General features: G+C 38.5%; 1 protein-coding gene across 4 annotated transcripts in view; it reads right to left on the bottom strand.

The window, feature by feature from the left end:
* Window positions 1-114: 114 nt before the first annotated feature.
* GALNT13 (polypeptide N-acetylgalactosaminyltransferase 13) overlaps window positions 115-24,784 on the bottom strand; it is a 238,940-nt gene continuing 214,270 nt past the window's right edge. For 2 of the 4 annotated variants that reach the window (XM_083350454.1, XM_083350457.1), the window contains 2 exons: window positions 14,529-14,727; window positions 115-4,937 (listed from right to left, as the gene is read on the bottom strand). In XM_083350454.1, the coding sequence (XP_083206580.1) occupies window positions 14,542-14,727 (186 nt within the window). In that variant the 3' untranslated portion in view covers window positions 115-4,937; window positions 14,529-14,541. Of the gene's footprint in view, window positions 4,938-14,124; window positions 14,728-24,784 lie in introns of those variants that run through there. The other 2 variants (XM_083350456.1, XM_083350455.1) reach the window with 2 other exon arrangements.

The following is a 24,784-nucleotide window of genomic DNA, read 5'->3' as shown; positions in this document are numbered from 1 at the left end:
AAATTCCCAGCCAACATACTGGGGAAAACACTGATGTAAAATTCTTACTGTACAGTGTGAGACAGGGAGCAAAACTTAATTTCATGCCCTTAAGAACGACAATACCCAGAAGAATAAAACTAAACTGGCATATTTTATTTCTACAAAATGTATAAATATTGAAAATTTACAGCAGTTAACATTTAATAATGATTACATTTGAAATTGATAATTCTTGAAAACAGCCCACTCTTAGAATTGTAACATGTATTGTGTCCCTAGTACGCAATGTTGGAAGTTTTAAGAGCAATTCTTCCAATGGATACTCCCTCTAAATTGGATGATCAAGTATACTTTTTTTAAAAAAAAAACCTCAGTGGCCATTTTAAATGACCTCCTCACATATTATGCCTTTTGGGTGTATGCTTCAGATATTTCCATGTGCAGTTAAAGATACAGGGATGTGATAAATTTTGTAATTTTGCACAGCGCAGAAGCACATCAAACAGAAGGTGGGACTGGCTATAAACCCCTCAGCATGCATACTTTGGCCAAATTTAAGTTTGTTACCATGTATGCAAAGCCTAGGGAGGTTTGGAACATCAATGGCCCAGCTATCCTGAACATTTAAGGGACAAATGGCAACTTTAGTCTATTTGAAAAAATGAAAGTGAGGCTTTAGAAATATAGCTGTGTTGAAAATACTTTCACACTAATTCACATAATCTAAAACATTTTGCTGAAGCACAGTCAACATCTTGAGATGAAACAATAGCAATTTATTTAGTAGCATTTTAATGTGGTTGAATCTTACCAGATGCATTCATACAGTATTAGCAGCATACTTTTAAATTTATCCATAAATGGAAAATACAGGTGGGAGAGTGTCCATCCGCGCATATGTGTATAATGGTTTGTGGAATACAGTTCGAATTTTCAAGATATTGCTATTACAATAGTTAATTGCAAGCCTGATTTCCTATTGAAATTGTGTTTATCTATTTTATAATGGTGCAGTAGGATTTAAAAGACAGTAACGTTATAAAATTTATTTCAAATTTCTTTCCTAAACCATTTCAGCCTAACTCATAGCTTTACACTTAAGCACCCTCGCTAATATATGCCTCATTTGAGACTGTATTTAGCATCTACAAATGAGATGCAACTAAAATTTATATGATCAGATATGATCTCATTAATTTCAAGTAAAAAAAGCTGGACTATATCGATATCAGTACAGTATTAATCACCTTTTAAAAGGCTATTTTACTTGTCTGTTGCTAGATAAAAATACTATTCTTGGATTCAACAGTCCAGAAGCAGCCTCTGAAGACAAAATGAACTTATTTCCATTGGCTCAAAATTTATATACCTATCTTTCCCTCCTCAAGAGTTTTAGCTTTTCTTAAATACTGTCCTTGTTTTTAAGTATTTATACTCAAATCATTTTTCACATTTATCATATTATCCCTCGGCACATTTCTATGAAATTAGGACACTGTTTCTAATCTACACACAGGGAGAGAAAAGGCAACCTGACTTAAATTTTCAAAACCAAAACCAAACCCATAAATGTTTAAATTTGAACTCAACTGCTGATATCATAAAGCGACTTTAAAAAGTGAGCAATCAATGCCATTCAAATGAGGAACAGCACACATTTTATTGATCTACAGAACACCGAGAGAGAGGACACTACAAGCTAATGTACAATCCTGTAAAACTAATTATTAAAACTTTGATTTTAGCCTTAACAAGTTTAGGAATATAATGATAATGCTGGGGCATATCTCCCGTGTCCTATTGTTTGCTCACTAAAAAGACGGGATGAAGTAGATATTTGACGTGGCGGTCCAAGAGGTGCTCCAAGGAGGCATTTAATTGGAATTAGCAGTAGGGTTAAGTGAAAGCAGAACCTATGGTCTCAATTCTGCTTGTAGCCATCTGCCTGCTACTACTTCCTTTAACCCAAAATCCTGGCACAGGGTTGAAATGTGTTGGGATTCAGCCCCTAAAATTCCTAGTGAGCCTTTCTTGGAATTGTGGGAATTGGAGAAGTGATCGCCTGATGGTTCCACTGCCCATCTCTCAAACTTTGCACGTGAACTTTCAAAGACCCCCTTCCAACCCAACCTTTGGAAGATTTCTGGCTTTGCAGTAACCTTCCTCACTGTTTAGCGCAAGCCACGTTTCTTCGGGAATAATTTGTATTTATAATTTTTTATGTATAGGACTTATGCTCATGACTCCTTACCCTGGATTAAGTTCCATTTTATGTTCTTTTTCGCAAATAAGTTAGACCCCCCTCCCCCATGTATTTAAGCTTGCTGTCACAGGAGCTTGAACAAAACCCTTTACTTGATGGATTTGGAGGAGTATGATCCCTGAATGTTTACTGATCTCCCAAGGGTCACGGCCGCCAGAGTTGCTGTGGGATGCAAAAAGAGATTTTCTGTTACTCAGTCTGTGGGATAAAACCTATGGAGGAGAACAGTGATGCTCTCTTCTCCAGAACAAAGCCTGCTGCCATATTATCAGTCAATTTGGCAGGTGGGTATCAAAAAGGTAAGCTGCAGATAACCTAAACTTTGCTGCTTCTGTGTCCTCCTAACATAGGCAATACAGAAACCACAGCCAGCCTGTCCAAGTGTCACCTGGACTGTTGTAGACCCAGGTAAGCAATAAACACTTCAAATGAGATCATGTACCCTTTAGTTAAAAAGGCTGCATTACTTGTCAAAGATCTGGCTAACATCAGTTTACAGGCAGTCCTCAGATTATGATCAATCACTTAGTAACTTTTTAAATTGCGATAGCAAGTGTTTTATGGCCTGTAAAGCAATTCTGGGTGTTGTAAAATGTTTCCTCTCCCCCCCCCAGTCAAGCCAAAACCAAATGGGTTCACATTTAGGACTGTGGCAATCACTAAATGACTACAGATTTCCTTAACAACTGCAGTGATTTGCCTAACCTCTGCAAAAAAAAAGTCATCCAATTGGGTCCAATCACATGGACAACTCAACTTACAACTGTAACGATTTATATCTGGAAATCTGGTCCCAAGTGTGATCATAAGTCAAGGACTACCTGCATCCTTGAATACATCTTCTGTTTGCCTGACTCTGCTGATCAGACCATTCCCCTTCTTTAGGGAATGCTGCCTGCCTCGGCCCCTCTGGCTCTCTGATTTGGTTTCCAGGCTGATATTTTTATGTTGTTTTGCTTCTGATCCTGCTGAAATGTGGACATTTTTCCTAGCATACTTATATAGTATTCATGAAGAACTCTTCTGGGATAGAAAAAGCAGACAAATGAGCATATTCAAAATCAACAGTTAGGCAATAACAACATAAAGGCAGTATCATGTAGTGAGCCATCTCATTTTCTCAAGATGCCAGAATGAAACTTGAAAGAAGTCGTTTCAATGTCTCAGTATTGCGGTGTGGAATTGATCAGTCCATACTACCCAATATAGCATAATATAGCATGGCCCTGGGGTTGATAAAACAAACTGCAATAAATTAAGTCCAGGTAAAAATGAGTACATTTTATATACTTTCTGACCCAATAATCATCACTAGAATGATACAGACTCCAATGCTGGATAAACCTTGTTCCTACTTGCATCCTGGCATAGAGATATGTGACAAAAAAACCCCTTCCCTTAAAAAAATAATAATACCGTTTATAGAGATAGTTGTATCTTATCCAATGTCCTCCATATACGAAACAGACAAGTTTATTAGACAAGTTTTTAATTAGTCCTGAACTTGGTGCTATCATACGCTAAAAATTCAACTTGCTATGTTTTGAAGAGTTATACATCTTCATCATAATATCTTAATAATTATTAGGGGGTTGCATTGCATTGTTGACATTTTCAGGTTAGACCTACTGGTATTTATGCCTACGGACCAAGAATCTTGAAATCAGCTTGTGTCTACTCATAAACCTGTTCTTCTATCTGCATCTCGTGTGATTTAGATAAAATTTCTTGCTGTCCTTTATATTAATTGTTAATGTAAGATTACGGAAGTTGGCCTAATGTGTTACAATGCTTGTAATGACTTATATTTTGCAAAGAGCATTGGTCGGTATCATCAATCCCATTTCTTTATGCTTCCCTTGGCCGTGAATTTGATTTCACATTCCAAGTACCAGCATATCCTTCATTCAGTTCTGTGGATATTAACAGAAGTTTCAGGAACAGAAATGCCACTTTTTTCCCCCCTGACACTATACATGAAAAACATCCAATATATACAGAAATTTACTGCTGAGAAATCTTTTCAGCTGGGCTATTCATAGGTAATGGGTTGGCAGCAGATTAACAACGGATTCTTCCTTTGTCACCATGAAGGACTGGTACAAGTACATCAATTGAGGAAAACAAATGTTACCATCTTTCACAATGCAAGTGAGCTTCATAAGGCATTTAACATTGTCACTTTCAAGCAATATTACAGGACAGAACCCACAGCAAGCCACTTCCCCCCCTCTTGCAATTTCGCTTTGTAACCCTTTTCTGGAGTCTCCTTTTCTCAAAACTGCGGTGTCTTCATAATACTGTATATGCCAGGGTGGGTAAAGCATCCGTGTGTTCAGCTGACTTGTAAAAAAAAAAATCAGAGAGAGAGAGAGAAAAGTGCAACCATGCTTTTAAGCAATTTAAAAAAAAAAACGTTTTTCTGGCATGTGGGCTTTGAATCAAGCATCCAAACCCTTTCTCTTCACCGACCACAAGAGAAGAAGAACATCCTTCTGTGTGAAGTGTGACCCTTCCAAGGTCCGAGGAAGGACATAAAGTCTGTGTGGCTTCAGGCACCCAAGGTCATGTTACGTAGCAGCCACTGCTGGGATCGGCTTTCGCTGCAGTCTTTCATGGTAGGAACCATTTTGTCATCCTCCGAGGGCTCATCCAGACACTGGTTACTGTTCACATGTCTCAAGGTCAGCCGCTGCAAAACAAACAAGAAAACCAACAAATAAAGAAGACAGCGTCACTTGGGCTAGTCAACAAATTCCTCCACCATGTTCAGGCATGAGGGAAATCACACAGAAGCTTCCTGACCACTTATCATATAGTGACAGGAGGAAGTTGGACTGCTGAAGCTCCAAGGCCGAAAGGAAAGCTTTAACATGTATTCCTTTGGCAGAATAACCGCTCTACCACCTACTCTATGATACTGGTCAGCTTTCTGGTGAAAAGAACAACTGGTCCATCTTCTACATTTGGGAAAACTAATCCTGCAAGTTTATAAAAACAAAATATTTCAAAGGCTTTTTAATCTAAAGCATTTTTCCGAGTTGATCAGCAAGCTTGAAAAACATGGCCTTAGAATTTCCTTTCAGAAATTGTTTTAAGTTTGTTGGAAGAAGCATGGTTTTTGTTTTTTGCCTTTTTCTCCCCTTTCTTATGGCAGCTCCTTCTCATATAATGAGGTTGCCCTTCTATAATTAAAAAAAATGATCAATTGTTAATGTGCTACAAATGTTTTGCTATAGAAAGTGGTGTAGCCTTTGGAAGTAGGGTACTCAAGAGCTAAAAATAAAAGGATTATCTAATTGTAATTAAACCAGAAGCTCCTTCTGTTCAGGGGATGTTTCCTTGAAGAAATTAAGCAGTCCATTATGCTCATAATCATAATTCTGTGAAGATACTTTGTGCAATTTACATAGGAAAATTCCAACAATCTCCTCTCTTTATCGGTCTTAGTTCAATTTAGACTATCAAAGCGGCATTTTGTCTTCAGAGCATTCTCTAATCTATCATTTGTTATATTAATTATAAACATTTCTGCCTTATTTTTCATCCTGCTGTTTTAGAACTTGAAATGAGGAGATGGATTATATGATAGTATATCAAATGTTTAGACTTGATTTAGCTTTTTTGTCTACTATCAAATCCTTTCCAAAGACCTGGGATAGGCAGATGCTGTTTAATAATAGTAAAGGTATCACTGCAGGATGTAAGTTGTTCCACTTATCCATCATTAATCAGCAACAATCTGCTATCAATATATTGATGTTATTCAATCATATTTTTCGGGAGGTGTGGTGGCTAAAGGTGAAGACTCTCACCTCCCCCTGAGAAGGCTGAGAGTTCAATTCTAGGCAGCAACATATGTTTCTCTATCAGGGCCCAAAGAGAAAATATCTGCTGCAAGCTCTGCGTAGGCCTCAGGAAGGGCATCCAGCCACTAAATGCTCAGCTCCATTCAGTCACTCTGACCCCACCCCAAAGCAAGGGATTACAAGGTCATAAAAAGAAAAAAAATCAATAGGCTTCTGGTTTGCCGAGGCAGCCGCCATGGACGTCTGGAAGGCAAGCTCTGTCTTCCGCGTTCAGTTTTGCTTTGCTGGGGGACCATGGAAAGGGTTGAAAGTCGCCCTGTAGGGGTGACCAGCAAGGAGGTGATCCCCATTGGATCATGGGAGGGCGGTAGCTGTTCCGCTTGACCAAGCAGTCCTCCAAACTGGCGGACAAAAGACCAGCCATAACAATATGGCTCGTCACTAGGCTGCAGACAGCCAAAGTCACACTTACCACCAGGCAATTTTAAAGCAGCGCAGGTGAGACTGGGTGAGATCTACCTCGCTTAAATCCTAACTATTTTCTTTATCTGCATAAGCTGCCTTAAGTACTTTTTCCCCCTGTGGAGAGAGAAAGGAGATTTCACCCCTCCCTCTAGAAACAGTGGCGATTGACTATCCAGGGGAGTTTAAAACATTGAAAGAATAACTTGATCCTAATTGGAATTCTATTTTTTAAAGTTTGTGGACTAAAAGATTTTCTATGCTTATTGAAGATTAGGGTTTTTACTTATAAGAAAGAAGCAAAGTTGAAAAGATTATAAAAACTTCAGATTTAAAAGAAAACTTTTAAAGGTAGGGGTGACATCTTGTGGCTAAACCTGATACTACAATTTGTTATTGTTTAAAAGAGACATGGCCAGCAGTCCAGACAATAGACACGACTTATGCAACCTTGAACATCAGCTGGCCCAGCTGTGTTCCTTATTTAGTGACAAAATCTTTTTTTTGCATTCTCTGATTGTAAATCTTTTAACCTAATACATTACTAAGAAAATATGGATGAAGATCAGGAACAGATTCTCTCTGTTGAAAGCAATTCATCAAACTATTCTTACAGCTACTGATGAAATAAGAGGTTACAGAAAAGAACAAGATTTCAGCCCAGATATACAAACTCAAACTTTGATTACATCTGAAAAATCAACTACACAGAATATAACAGAAAAGGTGGAACAATTAAAGATTATGACAGAAGATTCAACTAATCAACAAACACAGTCAATAGAAAACCCAGAAAAGGGACTGACAATATGGAAAAAGGAAAAGTCTTTCGACATAAATCAGAAAGAACCTGAGGATCAAGAAGAACAACAGACTGACGAGAAGATAAACAGTTCAGGACAACTACGTTGAGATGGAAAAATAAAGAGACGATTTGTTAATCCTCTCAAAAAAATGGCAACCATATGGTTTTTTCTATGTCAAACAATCTATGTAACAATACAAGGAGATTTGTTTGATGACTCTAAAGCACGGACATGGAAGACGATTTGGCAAAGAAAGAAAGCTAGAATAAGACTGAAGAAAATTGGGGTTTTGACTGATGCAAATTAAAATAGAATATACTCAAATAGATAAGATGTGTACTTTGAAATATTAGATATTGTTATGAGATGAGATAAAGAAAACTTTGGTTATTTATAACTTAGAAGTATAAATATTAATAAATTTGAACATTGATTTGCTTATAAAGTTTAAATGTAAAGGTAATACACGTAGATTTTCACGGGTACAGGTATGTAGGTCTTGGCGTATTCGGGTCCTTTCCCATGTAAGATTGAGGGTGTCTTGGTGATGTTTCGACGAGGTCCCACTCGTCATCTTCAGGCTGGTGTCTTCGGCTTCGGCTTTGCTTGCACAAGCACGAAGCCGAAGACACCAGCCTGAAGATGACAAGTGGGACCTCGTTGAAACGTTGCCAAGACACCCTCAATCTTACACGGGAAAAGACCCAAATACGCCAAGACATATATATATATAGATATATAAAAAAATTACACAAATATGAGCTGCCCCTGCTGTGGCTACTGCCTGTAGATGGCCTTGGGCTAGGCTGAAACAGGAAATAAGATTTGTCCTGTGTCTGGGACTAAGCAAGTGTATTATGAATGCTTAACAAACATTTAACACACACACACACACACACATATATATATATATATACACACACACACCGTATATACTTGAGTATAAGCCGAATTTTTCAGCCCACTTTTTGGGCTGAAAAATCCACTTCGGCTTATACTCCAGTGAACAAAAAAAAAAGAACTTCCACCCCCCCAGTTTGGAGAGCTGCTGCTTTCATCAAACATGGACGAAGGCAGCAGCTCTCCAAACGGGCTGCGGTGGTTTGGAGAGCTGCGCGCGCAGCTCCGCCGCCACCTCTGCAAGCCTCCGCTGAGAGAATGGGGCGGTGTAAGCTTGCCACCCATTTTCTCGGCGAAGACTTCTTTCGGGGGATGCAGCCTCTGTCACCCCCTTCTCTCAGCTGGGCAGCTGAGAGAAAGGGGCGGCAGAGGCTGCATCCCCCGAAAGAAGTCTTCGCCGAGAAAATGGGCGCTGAGCGTTGTTTTTCCCCCTCGTGTGTGTGTGTGTGTGTGTGTGTGTGTGTGTGTGTCAGACCCGCAGGAATGGCTAGTAAAGGTGGCAGCAGTCCGGCATTTGCGTTTCTCTGTGTGTCAAGCCCCGTGGGCCCGACACACAGGAGGGGGGGACGCCGCTTCCTTACCAGCCATTCCCACGGGTCTGACACACGCACGCATGCATGAGGGGGGGAAACGCCGGACTGCCGCCACCTCTACCAGCCGTTCCCGCAGGTCTCACACACACACACGCACGAGGAGGGAAACAACGCTTGACTGCCGCCTCCCTAGCAGACCTTCCCTGCGGGATGTGCTGCCAGGAAGCCTGGCAGCCTGATAAGTGGACCCTGCGAACCGCGGCCGAGCCAGCTCCGGGATGCTGCCAGAGTCAACGAGCGGCTCGTCGTGGCACAGAATATAGATATGTTGCTAAGAAGGGGCCAAGCTTATACTTATACTCGGCTTATACTCGAGTCAATAACTTTTTTGGGGTAAAATTAGGGGTCTCGGCTTATACTCGAGTCGGCTTATACTCAAGTATATACGGTACACACACACACACACACAGATATATATATATATATATATATATATATATATATATATATATATATATATATATATATAAACACACACACACACACACACATACATACATATATATGCTAAAATCAATCGATTAATGTAATAATTTTTTTTACTTAGCGGTAATAATAATTATTAGCTTAAATATGAGATACTAGATATTTAAGAGAAAAAGACAGGGAGTATTAAATGTTGAAATAGGAGGAATTTTGGTTACTAAATTTATGATATCTGGAAATTACCAGAAAATAAGAATATTATATTCTATTACTAATTAGTTGATGTAAGATGGCGAGAACTCAAATAGATAAGACGTGTATTCTGAACATTAGATCTTGTGATGAATTGTGATAAAGGGAATTGGGGTTATTTAAAACTTGGAAATTATAAATATCAAATGTGAAATATAAATATTAATGGGAAAACAAAAATTGGGAAAAATTAACCAGGGCATTGATGGTCTAAAAAGAATGAATGTTAAAACAACTAGGATATGTATAAATTAAAAATTATTGATAAAAGCAAGAAAGTTATTTTTTATTTAATTGATATGATAAGAACTGTACTAATTTAAAGATGAGACAGTAAATACTAAGGGGAAAAGAGGGGAAACATTTAATTTAATAGTTTGAGATCTGTACTAAAGTTATTTGTATGTTATTGAATTATTGACCAACTCAGCCGTGACATTGCTTTTCCAATATTTAAATGTAAAACTAGAAAACCAATAAAATTTTCTTTAAAAAAAGAAAAAAATCAATAATATTTTTAAATATACTGGTGAAATTTAGCTTATATTTCTGCTCTCCCAAAAGTGCAGTATTGGATATTTCCAATCTGTAAAGTATTAGACAGGAAGAACAAAGTGAAGTTAAACTCTGGAAAAAATTGAGCTTTTATGTTTTCCAAAAGCTGAATTTTAAGATTTGGGAAATAAAAAGCCTACCTCAAAAAAGTTTAAATTAACATCAATGATTAATTCCTTTCTCTTCTAGGCAGAGCTAGTATTATTGATCCTGGTAATTAAGCAACAGTTTGCTTCCATGGAAACAGAATGTTAATTCTGTTCAGAATCCCAAGATCTTAGTTTGATCTCCAAGGACTCTTACAACTCTGTTATTCTATGTTCTAGGAAAAAAGGTTTATTCTATGTTCTATAGATGTCATTATGTGCAAGGACTCCACACTTTTTAAAACTGAACTGTTTTCTTAAGATGGTTGAAATGATGAAATTGCACAAACTTCTAACATTTTGCATTACACTGAATTTCATGCTAAACTGGGCTGAAGATGGCTTGTGCTATACCTTTAAACAGACTGCTGTGAAATTCCCAGTGAAACACATCTATTATACTAAATCACTTAAGGCTATTTCATATTATGTAGCCCGTTGTGATAGGTTATTTCCTCTAAGATGTACATATAATAGAATGCCAAAAGGCTTTAAGAAATAATTCAGAACAATGAAAGTACCATATATTAGAATTAGTTGAATTACAGGCTTCATGACTCTCTTCTGGATTCCAAATCAAATATAAACCTAATATTTCACCAGCTGTTTCTTTGTATTTGTTGTAGAATTTTACATCAAAAAAACATGTTGAATATTTCAATGGCTTTCTATAAGTACCTATTCCTACCGTTCTATCATTATGTAATGCTATTACAAAAATTTCCTTTTTTTTGGCCAACGATCAATTACATTAGAAAAATATCAGCCACAAAACCACTTAATCTGTAATTTCTTTCATTATTTAGAACCAGATTAAAGTTTTTCAGCATATTCAAGATATTTAATGACTCAAAACACTATATTTTAGCCCTTTTTGTCTTAGTCAAACAGGACCTTTCAAAAGAACAAAGATGTCATTGTAATGAATAGCAATGTGTGTGTATATATTGTATGGGGTTCCTCTATTATGACTTATTTTGGATAATGAGATATAATTGACATTAAAATAATATTTTGAAATGCTCTGGCAAAAAATTATAGTGCTAACATATCCATGGGGATTGTATTCTTTCTAATGTAATTCTTGTACAGTGAAACAGGCACTTTGTAAACAAGTACATAAAATTGACCATTATCACTATCAAAAACGCTATGCAACACATTTCTATCTACCACAAAAATACGGTATACAATTTTTTATTTTTATTGTATTTACTTACAGTATTACAAGGCTGCTTTTCAAATACTGCATCCAGGTGGCATACACAACAGTTCCACAACATAGTTTAAAAACCAAACATCAAAACATGGTCTCAATTATTATATGTAGAACAATGATCAACTGAAAAAGCATGGATTGAATTCCTAAGGCAGTGCAAATTTTCAAGCTTATGTAACTGCTATGCAGAAGGGAAATATATTAACCACCCGTGAGCGGGACTGAATTCCAAAGGCATTGACAAAGGCCAATCTGATTTAGGAGATTAATTCCTTTATGGATTTCACAGTTTGCATAAACTGAGCATCTCTTGAGAAATGTTCCTCAAGATATCCTGGACTTGTGCTATACAAATTATTGTTTGATACTATAGACCAAATAGTACAATACAGTGACAGCCAATGCAGATGTTCCAGTAAGAGGGCAGGGTTATGGTGAGGCAATCCTCCAGAGCAATTACATGTTTATTGAGAAAGGCCTTCATCCTTTGCTTTTATTTCTTCAGTTGCTGTGCCATCATTCATTCCAGTTGAATGTGGATTCCAACATGAATTCAGATAAGCTAGAGTTAAAAGTACTTTACATTTTTCTTAACAGTAGATTTTAATTTAAATTTTCCTTAACTGCATTTTTTTTATTTTGCTCTGTGACAGACTCAATTCTCAATTCTCATTCTTTTTACCACAGTGGTTATTGGAATTATCCTCTAGCGATAGAGACTACATACACTCATCATTTCACAGACAAAATGGAGCATTTTGTTTCTTGTCAAAAGGGAAAGAAAGATTCAAAATGGCTGAGAGACTTGCTTTTGAATATCGAGATATTAAGGCTTCTAATAGTTTTACTAAATTACAACTGGCACTTATTGTTCTAAATGTGAGGCAAGAACTTCTTTGAAGGTATTTTTATGCAGAATGGTGTTTCAATTTGAAAGAAACATATGATTTATAAAGCTGTACAGCAGAACTTCTGCTTAGGTAAACTTATTGTAAACTAATTCCCAAACTGTTCTTACTGAACCAAGGACTTCAACTAGAAATAATAATAATGTTGTAAGCTGCTTGGAATCACTGTGCACTGAATGGCCATATAAAAGTGTTGAATACATAAATTTTAATAGAAGTGATAAATAACATTTGCTTTGATAGTATCAACATGGCAAAACCTCACTTTACACAACAACATTTGGTGAAAAACTGAGAAACACAGCATACCTCTTCTTTATATAGTGCTGTAATTTAGCTGTCTACTACTATTGTACCAATCATAGATTCACAGAATCAGTGCCAGGAATGGTGGCTTCTGTGTTAGATTTTTATACCATTTTTCCTCCAGAAAATGGTAAATAGCACTCCATCCTCTTTATAGGGTTGGAGTAAGAAGTGTGACTAAGTGGCATAGCTTAGCTGGGCGAGGAATTCTGAGAGTTGAAGTCCACAAGTCTTAAAGTTGCCAAGTTTGGAGGCACCTGGCTTAGACCAAGAGGGAGTGACTGGCCTTATTTTCATTAAGTAGGTCTGGACTCAAACCTGAGTTCTCTAGCTATAATCCAACAGTTCTTTCATTTGCTGTGCTATATAACTGGACTGGATTAAATGTTGGGCAGCATTTGAACCCCCAAAGGGGCCTGATCTGCTGTGAATCAGTAGATGATCAAACAATAGCTACTGCCACAAAGATTTTCCCCACTTTAATACCGTATTTTTCGGACCATAAGACGCACCCAGTTTTTAGAGCAGGAAAACAAGAAAAAAAATCATTCTCCTTCTCTCTCTCTCCCTTTCTCTCCCTCCCTCTCCCATTGTCCCTTCCTTCCTTCCTTCCTTCCTTCCTTCCTTCCTTCCTTCCTTCCTTCCTTCCTTCCTTCCTTCCTTCCTGTCGCCATTAAATGGATTGGACTTCAGGCAATGCTGAGCGTTACTCGAAATACTTTACATGGGTTATTGTTTGAATTATCCTTCACTAATCCCGCAAGATGGGGTACCAGCAACTCTTTATTTTGCATCCCAGAGAAATTACGAGAGAGGATTGCAGCGGGGGTCTTGTAGAGACAAAAACTATGGCTGGGCCGCTAACACATTTATAAGCAAGCATGGCTTGTGGTTTGTCACCATTGCAGATGTAACCTGAGAATTTTCACTTTGTCTGGAATTAAAGAAACAAAACAAAACCATGGATCCCTTTTTAAAGTTCACTTGGTTGACGGCTTCCTTCCATACTCTTCCCAGCAGAGAAAAGAACATGAAACTTAGCTAACTAGATTAGGGACAGTTTGGGAACTTTTTACCAGTCAGGCTCAACTTACTGAGGCTCATTTGTTTTGCTTGTCACTTAAAACAAACTTGTGGCTCCTTGTGATGTGCAGACTTCCTTCTCTCTGAATTGCAGTTCCAGATTGTTTACCAGATGTTAAACGGGATCTCTTCTCAGAAATGCAGCTGGCCCTCTGTTTGCTTTCACTCGTTTTCCCACTGAAAATCTGAGCCACTCACCTTGCTGGTCTTTGTGCAATAGGAAATGGTCCGTGTGTGAAACGGAGTGAGGGAAATTGCCAGAAATGCGAATCGGCCGATCTCGCGCTCCTGCAAACTCCCTCGCTCGGTTTCAGCTTCCCTTGCTACAAGAGAAAGCAGGCTGAAACGAGGCAGATTGCAGCAGTGCGAGATCAGCCGATTTGCATTCTCAGCACGTGACGATTCGTGCTCCTGGCAATCTCCCTTACTTTCCACTTGCGGAGGTTGAGGCTGGCCATACAGATCACCTTCGGACCATAAGACGCACCCTCGTTTCCCCCCCCCACTTTTGGGAAAAAAGTGCGTCTTATGGTCCGAAAAATACGGTACTTAGATGCTATTTATTAAAAATAGGTGCTTTAAGGTAATGCAAAACAACCAGACTTTTATCAGTTTTTAGAATTAAGTAAGGTATGCAAAAAAAAAAAAAAAAGAAAAGAAAGAACTACACCACAGAAGAAAAAAAATGCAGTTGTTATATAGCTATGTTTACCTCAATACTGGACTTTACAGTAGTAATTAGGAGGGAGGGTGAGAAAGAAATAAAGCTATCATATTTATTTATTTATTTATTATTTACTTATCTTCATGATACCTACCTCTAGGCATCTACTAAAGGAAATAATCGGTGGAGCTTTTAAATAAGTTCCTAAAAACCTCCAGCCGAGTATAGTTTCTCAACAACCACTTCTGAAAAGGGCTGTCATTACAAGGCTCCATGGTGGGACCATGAATGTCATCTTCTATCCTGCTTACAGTCAAACAAGACTGGGTAATAACATGAAGAAAGGTGTATGTCTGTGAGACAGAAAAATGGCAAGTAGAAATCATGAAGTAGAAAAAAAAACAAGTAGAAACCTTGAAGCAAAAGGGTAAACCTCCCTATCCGATCTACGGCAATGAAAAGGTAAATGAACTACAATATAAGTACCTTATATTCACACAGCTTAAGTCATCATTTTGAAAGTCTTAGTATTTACATGGATTTCATAAAACATTAACATAAATCAACATATTTATACTCTAGAAAGAGTCCAGAGAAGAGCGACAAAGATGATTAGGGCACTGGACTTATACCTCTTCTGCTTTTTCTTAATTCATTACTTTGGTTATTTCTTTGCCCCTTCTGACTTGTGCAACAATATGCTTTTAATTCATATGCTTTTAATTCTATTTTTTCCCATTAAAATTAGTGTCTCATGGTGCTGTCAATCCACTAGGTTTACAGAATCAGCCTATTGCCCCCAACAATCTGGGTCCTCATTTTACCGACCTTGGAAGGATGGAAGGCTGAAATCAAACTTGAGCTGATGAGACTCGAACTGCTGACAGCTGGCAGTATGGAAATAGATCTTATCACCAATAAATCATTGAGATGTTGTAGTGGGTAAAAATCTATCCATCTCTATGCTTTTACACTATATTTGCATTTAACTGTATATATACATTACTCCTATTTATTATCAATATTCTGACCTATAACCGTAAGTTTGCACAGCCTTTCTTATTTTGAAGGAAGATCTATTTTTTAAAAAGTGGCATCCTTCCTCAGTTGAAACCAGCAATACATTTAAAAAAAAAATGTACAGCTGTGCTTGAACGCAACATTTATTTAATATTTTAACATAAAATATGTACTAGTTAATGCCTGTTATTTAATTTTTGTAATTAGAATGTACTAGCATGGAGAACAACTAAAAAAATTGCTCACTCTGAGTGAGCAACTGGAATATCAATTTTCATTATGTATCTCAGATGCATAGTCATTTCCCTTCTGTTTTCTACTAATAGAAAATAAATGCAGAATGGGAAAAAATGAAGATTTAGTAGTCTTGAATATCAATATTTATTAAACACATACTCAGCAAATCAAACAGTTATGGATGAAAAAAAGAAAGAATGGCATTGCAAAACATTTTCAATTAAAAGAGAATACATTCAAAAATTCTGACTACAGGGAATTTTATCTGCATGCAGTGCAGCTAAACTTATCTCAAATCCATGCAAACTCCTATTATTAGCTTTTATTCAGTCCTGCCAATTTGGAAGAAAACAATGAACCCGTGAAATGATTAGTTTTTCATTTTACAAATAAAACGAGTCTTATTGAACGTAAACAGTTCTGAATCGTGAACCAATTTACCCAAATCTTAATGGACTGATATCCATAACTTTAAAACATTAATACATCAAAAACATTTTATAACAATATTTAATGTATACAGCAGAAACCTTTTCAATTATCAAAATAATGTAAAAAGGTTGGTTGGAACCAGCTAATCGAGCCTGTCAGAGCATACCTCACAAGGATTATTACACTCACTGTCTAATGGAAGTAGCAGCCAGTCACTCAAAATAACAATGACTCCTCATCTGAATAGGTTTCAGGAAAAGTACAAAACACGGTTTGTAACCATCCTGAGAATTAAATTAAAAGACCTTGTATATTGCCAATGGTAAACACATATTGCTTTCCTATCTTCCTGTGTTCTTTGCAAATGTAGTGCTCTGATTAATTTGATTCTCACAAATACATATCCCAATGTTCTGATATAGTGTGCCTCATGAAAGATTTATTATGCAATATCAACTGCAACTGGATCTTTTTCATTCATTTTGCAGGTGCAGGAAAAAGACAGAAACGAACTTTGTTGGTGTGACTGTTCACAATGAATACATTTCTGAGTAATTTTTTTTAAAGAAAGGACAATCCTCAAATATTTTGAGAAATGACATTTTCTCCTTTTATCTGCGCATCTGTATCATGTATTCTTCCTTTTTCTATTCCCTAAAAAATGAAACATGCTACAACACAATTAACTTCAACTACCAGCATCCTGCTACATGATGGAGCAGGAAATGGAGAATCTATACTTATAAAACAGTCTACAACTAAACAAAGGCCATATATATATAATAAAAGCAGTAAACAAGTGAAATCCTAAACTAAAATCAATCACGGGGATTACCAGTTTCTAAATGCTTACCTCAAAGTTGTATTCCCATTTACCTGCATGCTAACAAAAGCAAAGGAATGGCAATGTGAAGTCAAACTATGACCCAGGAAAATGTTTAGAAAGCATTAAGTTTCTTTCAACTAGCGATATCACCCTCAGGCTTTATGGTACAGATAGTCAACTAAATATTTCTAACATCTAAATCTTGGTAGTTGAGTTCAAAAAGGGTTAAAGCATATGTCCAGTCAGATTTTTTTCCCCATAAAAGCAATAGTGACAGAAATAGTTTTTCTCTATTTGAGTAACTGAGAACCATTTGGTGTTGTGGTGAAAGCAACAGGCTAGAAACCATGAGACCATGAATTCTGGTTGTACCTTAGGCACAAAGCCAGCGGAGTCATCTTGGGCCAGTCATTCTCTCTCATCCCTAGGAAGCAGAAGAACGCAAACTACTTTGGAAAAACCTGGCCAGACATCAGAAGTAAAAAACAGATATGTAGGCATGTGCACATGCTTACAGACACATTCTCTCTCTCTCTCTCTCTCTCTCTCTCTCACACACACACACACACACACACACACACACAAAATTTGTGAAAGGAATGCTAATAATTTGGCAAAAGATTGCAATTTAATTGTTGGTTTAAAGCCCTTCACGACATGGGTCCAGGTTACTTAAGGGACCATCTCACCCCACTGGGATTGGCACGTACGACTCATGCTGGCGGAGGGGGCAAGCTGCAGGTCCCATCAGCCTGATTATTTTGGCTGGAGGGGCCCAGGAGGAAGGGCCCAGGGGCCTCCTGCTGTGGCTCCTGCCCTCTGAAACATTTTGCCCTTCAATGTGAGGTTGGCCACAACCCTCCTATCTTTTCGTAAGGGCCTGAAGACGTGACTCTGTCAGTTGGCTTGAGGTCCCAGTGGGGGAACAGTGCAATGATGGTGATGGATTGAGTAATAACAGATACCAGTGCAGGCAGTTATGTGTATATTACATCTCTAGTCTACAAGCTGCACTGACTACCAGTTTGCTTCTGAGTTGCATTCGAAGTATTGTTTTTGACCTTTAAAGCCCTTCATAGCCCACCCCGTTAGATCTGGCAAAGAAGGCATGCTGAAGGTACCATCCCTACGGATCTACATTATGTGGGTCTTAGTAGATGTGCCTTCGTTATCATGGCGCCCATCTTATGAAATAGTCTTCCTCCTGGAATTAGATTAGCTCCACCCCTTCTGACATTTTGGAAGGCCCTCAAGACCTGGTTTATGTTATCAGGCTTGAGGCTCCCAGCGAACTGGAGACTGGAGACTCCATTGCTTAGCTGATTATTTTTATCCTCTCTTCCCTTAGGGTTTGTATCTCTTTTAGTGTGATTTTTGTATTTTTTATATCTGTGGCTTTTTTTCTGATTGTTGTATGCCACCCAGAGATGCTTTTGGTAAGAAATGGCTATACAAATTGATAGATAGATAGATGGACACCATAGGAGAAGTTCTTAACTCTTTTCCAGGGCTGTAAGTTGGATCAGAATTGATGCTCCCTAAGGGGACAACAGAGAATGAGGTGGCTGGATGGAGTCACTGAAGCAATAGGCGTGAGCTTAAATGGACTCCAGAAGATGGAGGAGGACAGGAAGGCCTGAAGGAATGTTGTCCATGGGGTGGCGATGGATCAGACATGTCTTTGCAACTAACAACAACCAGTGCTTTTTTTCTAAAAAAAAAAAAGGTGCCAGAACTCAGAGGTGCTGTCACTGGGAGAAATGCCGTTGTCTTGCTATGGCGTCGCCGCCCATCTTTTGCACCCTCACCCGTGCGGCTCAGAGCCACATGCCGCAGGGATTCCCCTCCCCATAGCCGCCGTGGGGATTCCCCTCCTCGCAGTTGCCACACCGCGACCCTTGCTGAGCCCCCACCTGGAGCTGCTCCAAAGCCCGACCCAGAGCTGTATTCCTCGTGGCAGTGGTCTCCGGCACCAAACAGCTGATGGCTTCCGGCACCGGCACTCGTTCACATACTGCCCCGCTGCTTCCAAATGCAGTAAGTGAGTGAGTGAGCAAGTGGCGTTTGGAATCATTTGGAAGCGACAGGGCACTAAGTAAGTGAACAAGTAAATGGCGTTTGGAAGCGACAGGGCAGTAAATGAGCAAGAGGCCTTTGAAAGGGACAGAGTGAGTGGGGGAGAGACTGAATGAGGTGCCTTTGAAAGAGACGGTGGAGTGAGTGAGAGCAACTGGAGGCTTTTGTGAGCAAAGTGTGAGTGAGTGGAGGGGCTTTTGTGAGCGAAGGGTGAGAGAAAAAGGGAAAAGTGAGGGGGAGAAGGGAAAAAGAAAAGGCACTGACTTCTGACTTCCTCTGTCACAGGAGTAGAAGGAAGCATTAATATTGAACCTCAACTTTTTGCTTTTCTATAATATTGTAAGCTAGCCATTTGTATAACAATAAGTGAATCTAACCAATGAAACCCAAAATACCCCCCCTTTTTTTAGTCATCAAGTTTTTGACACCTTGTTAAGCACTGGTGGTGCTTGAATATTGTCATGTCCTAAAAGTGGTACAATTTCTGAAAAGGTTGAAAAGCCGTGATGTAAATGCAGCCTAAATTGTTTATTGCCATCCTATTTGCAAATAATATCTTACTTACCTAGTTGAGATGGTGTAGTTGGGCAGCAGGGAGAGGTGCAAAGTTCCTGCCTTCGCTGCAGACAACTTGCCTGTGCAACGTTTGCCGGGTAGGTCTTTTGGTGCACTCAGCAGCAATTCCTATTGGCTTTCGAAAGCCAATAGGCCAGGCTTAGGGAACCTTGGCTCTTTTATGACTCGTGGACTTCAACTCCCAGAAGATGTTACATAACATAACATCAACTGGAAGATGTTAAACTGTCCTTCTGTTTCTTTCCTTCCCAAAAATTGTGTTAATGAGTCCTCTCTAAGCTCTGCTAATCAACTTGTCCTGGATTGTTTTGCCGCAAAACGGAACACTTTGCAAGTTGCAGTTGAGACAGCCCATCTCATTTTAGATATATCACATATAATTGAAGATTGTAATTAGTTGTGTGTGCACATTCAGCAAGTGTGATGTATTTGTGCTGGCATTTCTAGGCCTCTTTCCAACCACATCCAGAAAAATTTGTAACGAACATTGGAATTCTCAAGGCCATGTTTGGTATTTTCCAGCAATCTGTTACTGGAAGGAAAAAGCAATCCCTGCTGCGTTACTGATCCCAGAGAAGCACTTGCATGTATACAGGTATCCTTAGGGTGCCATAGTTATGGATGAGAAATATTGGTTGCATAGTTGGCATTTCTGGATGTAATACAGATATTTTGGACTTATTTTTTTCTTTGAATGTTTGATATTTTTAAAAAGACATATGATACTGACTACGCTTATGCACATATGTAACATCTTTTGCTAGGATACATGACCACTACTTGTCCAGAATGTGAAAAGTGAAAGATTGTGACTAAACAAAATTTTAATGTACAGATAATACCGCCAGAAATTATTTTAGTCTTTTTAATAAATGTTGTTATTGATGTTAAGCTCACCATGGAAAACATCATATATTTAAAGACTGAAGTGCAACATAACTAGATTCTAAATAATCTATTTTTCAAAACACACAGCAGTCCAAACAATAAAAGTAAAGTCCAAATTAAGAATATTTCATTCTTAAGAATTGTTTAATTTAAAGTGGTTTAGTTGTAATAGATGGTTATAGATTCGAAATAGGTTTAGGTTTATTAAATTTATATGCTGCCCTTCTCCCTGAGGACTCAGGGCAGCTCACAACAATAAAAAGGTAAAAGATATAAATACAAAAATTAAAAGAGGATTAAACAATATGAGGGGAATAAGAACAGTTTAAACCAATAAAAAACCAAATTTAAAAACTATGATCAGTCCAGGCCCGCTTGTTGGAATAACCAGGTCTTTAGGTCACGGCGGAAGGACCGAAGGTCAGGGGCCATCCAGAGCTCTGGAGGCAGTTCGTTCCAGAGGGTCGGTGCGCCCACAGAGAAGGCTCTCCCCCTGGGGATCGCCAGCCGGCATTGCCTGGCCAACGGCACCCTGAGGAGGCCGACTCTGTGGGAGCGGACCGGGTGATGGGAGGTTGACATTGGCAGCAGGTGGTCTCGCAAGTACCCTGGGCCTAAGCCATGTAGAGCTTTAAAGGTGATTATCAGCACCTTGAATCGTACCCGGAGGGCAACCAAAAGCCAATGCAGCTTGCGCAGGAGTTGTGTAACATGGGAGTATCGAGATACTCCCATAAGCACCCTCGTGGCTGTATTTTGCACCAGTTGAAGCCTCCGGGCACACTTCAAGGGCAGCCGCATGTAGAGAGCATTGCAGTAATCCAGGCGAGAGGTGACAAGGGCACGGGTGACCGTGCATAGGGCATCTCGGTCCAAAAAGGGGCACAACTGGTGTACCAGGCGAACCTGTGCAAAAGCCCCCCTGGTCACGGCAGTTAGATGATCTTCCAAATTAACCCATGAATCCAGGAGGACACCCAAGTTGCAGGCCCTTTCTGAGGGGGGCAATAGCTCCCCCCCATCAGAAGAGATGGAACCTGGTGGACAGTACAAGATGCCGATATCCACAGCCACTCAGTCTTGGAGGGCTTCAGCCCGAGCCTGTTCCTTCCCATCCAGACCCGCACCGCCTCCAGGCACCGGGACATCACATTAAGGGCATCACTGGGTTGGCTCGGGGTGGAGATAAACAACTGGGTATCATTGGAATATTGGTGACACCTCACCCCAAGAGTGTACAAAAGATACTATTTTTTTTAGCATCAGCAAAATTAGACATATTACATTGACAAAAATGTTTCTCATTTCTTTCCTGTTACCTTTATTGATTTCATTGCAGAGATGTTAACATAGGAAATAGATTATTTTGTTATCTAATTTTACCTTCCAAAAGACAGAAGCAGATGAAAAATGTGAGTTTCTTTCCTGTTGGCTTTTTTCAATTAGCTGTTTTAGATTCTAAAAGTTTAGTTCCTAAAGAAGAAACCTTGTAAATAATTTTAATGTCCTCCTCTAGTGCAGGGTAAGCAACCTTGGCTCTTTTATGACTCAAGGACTTCAACTCCCAGAATTCCTGAGCCACCATGGCTCAGCTTGGAAACCTTTCTCTTTCCCCTCAGCGTGGCTGGCTCAGGATTTCTGGGAGTTGAAGTCCACGAGTCATAAAAAAGAGCCAACATTGCCTACTCCTGCAATAGGTTTTCGAAAGGCAATAGAGGGAGGGGTTTTTTTGCTTTTCTTTTTTGCAAAAAAAAGGTGCTGGAACACCGTTCTGAGCGTTCTATGAGAAAAAAAGTCCTGACAACAACAACAAATGGTGCACTGTACTGGTTAAGGCAACAGGCTAGAAACCAGGAGATCAAGAGTTCTACTCCCGCTTAGACACAAAACCAGCTGGGTGACCTTGGGCCAGTCACTCTCAATCCTCAGCAATGGCAGACCACTTTTAAAAACTTTCCCAAGAAAACTGCAGGAACTAATCCAGCGGTCACCAGATGTCAAAACTGATTCAAAGCTACACACCCAGAGACAGACAGACAGACAGATGCACAAAGACAGAAAGACTTGGTTGAATAAATGAGAAATACTGCTATAGAAGTCCAGTGTTATTGTCTCCTTTTGCCTTTTAATTTCTCAATCCAAGACTCATAGAAGCATATTAGAAGATTTCTAGAAGAAATTTTAAAACAATATTAATTTAAAGATTCCTCTTGCACTGTATGGGAGAACCCAGTTTCTAAAAATACGGAGCTGCCATATATTAGTCAGCTTCAATGCGCTAGGGTATCAACTGAGTTATTTGATAATGCCATAGTTCTTGGAATTCTCTAGTTCCAGTTCAGCGTAATTTAAGATGAATAATCTCCTTAAGGTGGCTGGGTTGCCTCAGCACTTCTGTTTTCACTACTCAGTAAATGGTTACTGAAGAAAAAAGTAAGTGTATAGAATACCAAGGGTAAAGAGACTTTGGTGTTATACTGACATCAAATAAAATTCTATTAATACTTATCAATATTGAAATAACCATTTCCATTTACAATTTATAAAAACTAAAAACACAATCCAAAGTACCTTAAATCAAGTCACAATTTGTAAATCGCAATAATGATAACATAATAAAAATACATTTTTACCCTATCATTATATATTTTCCTCTTTCTTAATTCAACTTGGTAAGCTAGCACCACAACAAAATGATTCTACCGACAAATTGCCTTTTCTATGCGTTTCTTATCATAGAACTACAAAATATTTCCTTTTTGCTGGCTCCATCTAATGGCTGTTTCTGATTTTGCAATCTGACTTTTTATAAGCTTCTAACAGCTTCAAAAAACTCTGGTGAAATTTATTTTCAAATATCCCACATGGCAACATTTGCTATAAACTATTTATTTCAAACTATTAAAATAGTTGGTTATTTTAATATTGAATTGTACAGATATTATAAAACTGTCATCTGATTTTTAAAAAGAAACCCATATATTAAATCGCATGAGCTTTAATACGGTAATGAATCAGTAATAACTGCAAAGACCTGTATATCAAAGTAGAAAGGTAATACACATATGTATCATATAAAGTTTTGCTCCTTGAGTACATCTGATTCTTAAATATTTTCCATAAAACTACAGCTAAATATGTTGTCAGTGAAATGGCATGGATTGTTCTTTCTTTTTCAACGCTGCAACTGTCTGACTGTATCTCATATATTTACAACATGTCTTCTTGCAGTAATGAAATTGCATAATGTATGTTTTGCATCCCAAACATCCTGCTGGCTTAGTATTTATGGGTGAAGAATTATGTACCTAGTCACAATGTTTTATGGGAATGCATGTTTTATTATGTAGCATATCATTCCCAGATAATGAAAACTTCCTTGAAATAATAAATATTCCTGGTTTATTGGGAAACAGATCACTGCATAAATTGTAAGGTTCAAAATTACAGTAGATAGGAATATATTTTCCACGTGTGAACTTGAAAGTATAATCCCAGTGTGATGAAGACCCATCTGTCATATCTGAAATTAAGTCTAGGTTGGCTGCAACAGCTGCTCTGTTTCATCAAGTTCAGTGTCAAACAGTGTCCTTCTGCAAATATAGAAGGAAGTCTAACAGTTTCTTCCTCACCCAGCTATGTAGTTAAATGCCGACATAATTTACTCTATTGTTTACTCTTTTATTTCTGCTCTTGCCAACTGCTTTGAAGAGGGGTGAGCTTTTAATACAACCTATCCCTCCAAACAAAAAAAATCTAGCAAAATGTCCTTTGTAGGATGTTCCATGATGGGTCTTTAAGATGGACTTCCAGATCCCATCTAATGGCCCATCTAATCCAGATCTCTGCTAGAATAGGCCACCTCACTTTCTACTATAGAAATTAATACATGTCCTTAACTGTGTGCCTCACTACTTCCTTTAGTATGCTTGCTTTATTCTTTTGCCAATAACTTTTACTTATTTATAAGACTCCAGGGCTGACTTGGATTTGTGCATATACTTTGCACAAGAATGTTTACCATGCTAGTACCTAAGAGGTGGTGAAGGAAAGAAGGAAAGCAGACTGAACTGTCTGATTTCCAAGCATGTCAATACCTTATAGCCTTATAGCCTTTCCCACTTCAGATAAGAGGAATAGGAATGGTGAAAGCTTATCCTCATTCTTTAAATCCTGTGCAATCTTGTTTTACAAGGAAGTGAGGAAATGGCTAAAAGGAATCCCTGAAATTAAGTCATTTCATGCACCCATATTTTGAGAGAAGCAGTTTTTGAAGCAGCTGTAGATGCCTTCTAAAAAAAAAAGGGGGGGGGAGGTACTCTTCAGGGTCCCACATGTTGTGAACACCCTCTTTA

This window comes from Vipera ursinii (assembly GCF_947247035.1).
Source record: "Vipera ursinii genome assembly, chromosome: 1".
Taxonomy (NCBI): Eukaryota; Metazoa; Chordata; class Lepidosauria; order Squamata; family Viperidae; genus Vipera; species Vipera ursinii.
The sequence above is the reverse complement of the archived record's forward strand: the minus strand, read 5'-3'. Positions and strand labels throughout refer to the sequence as shown.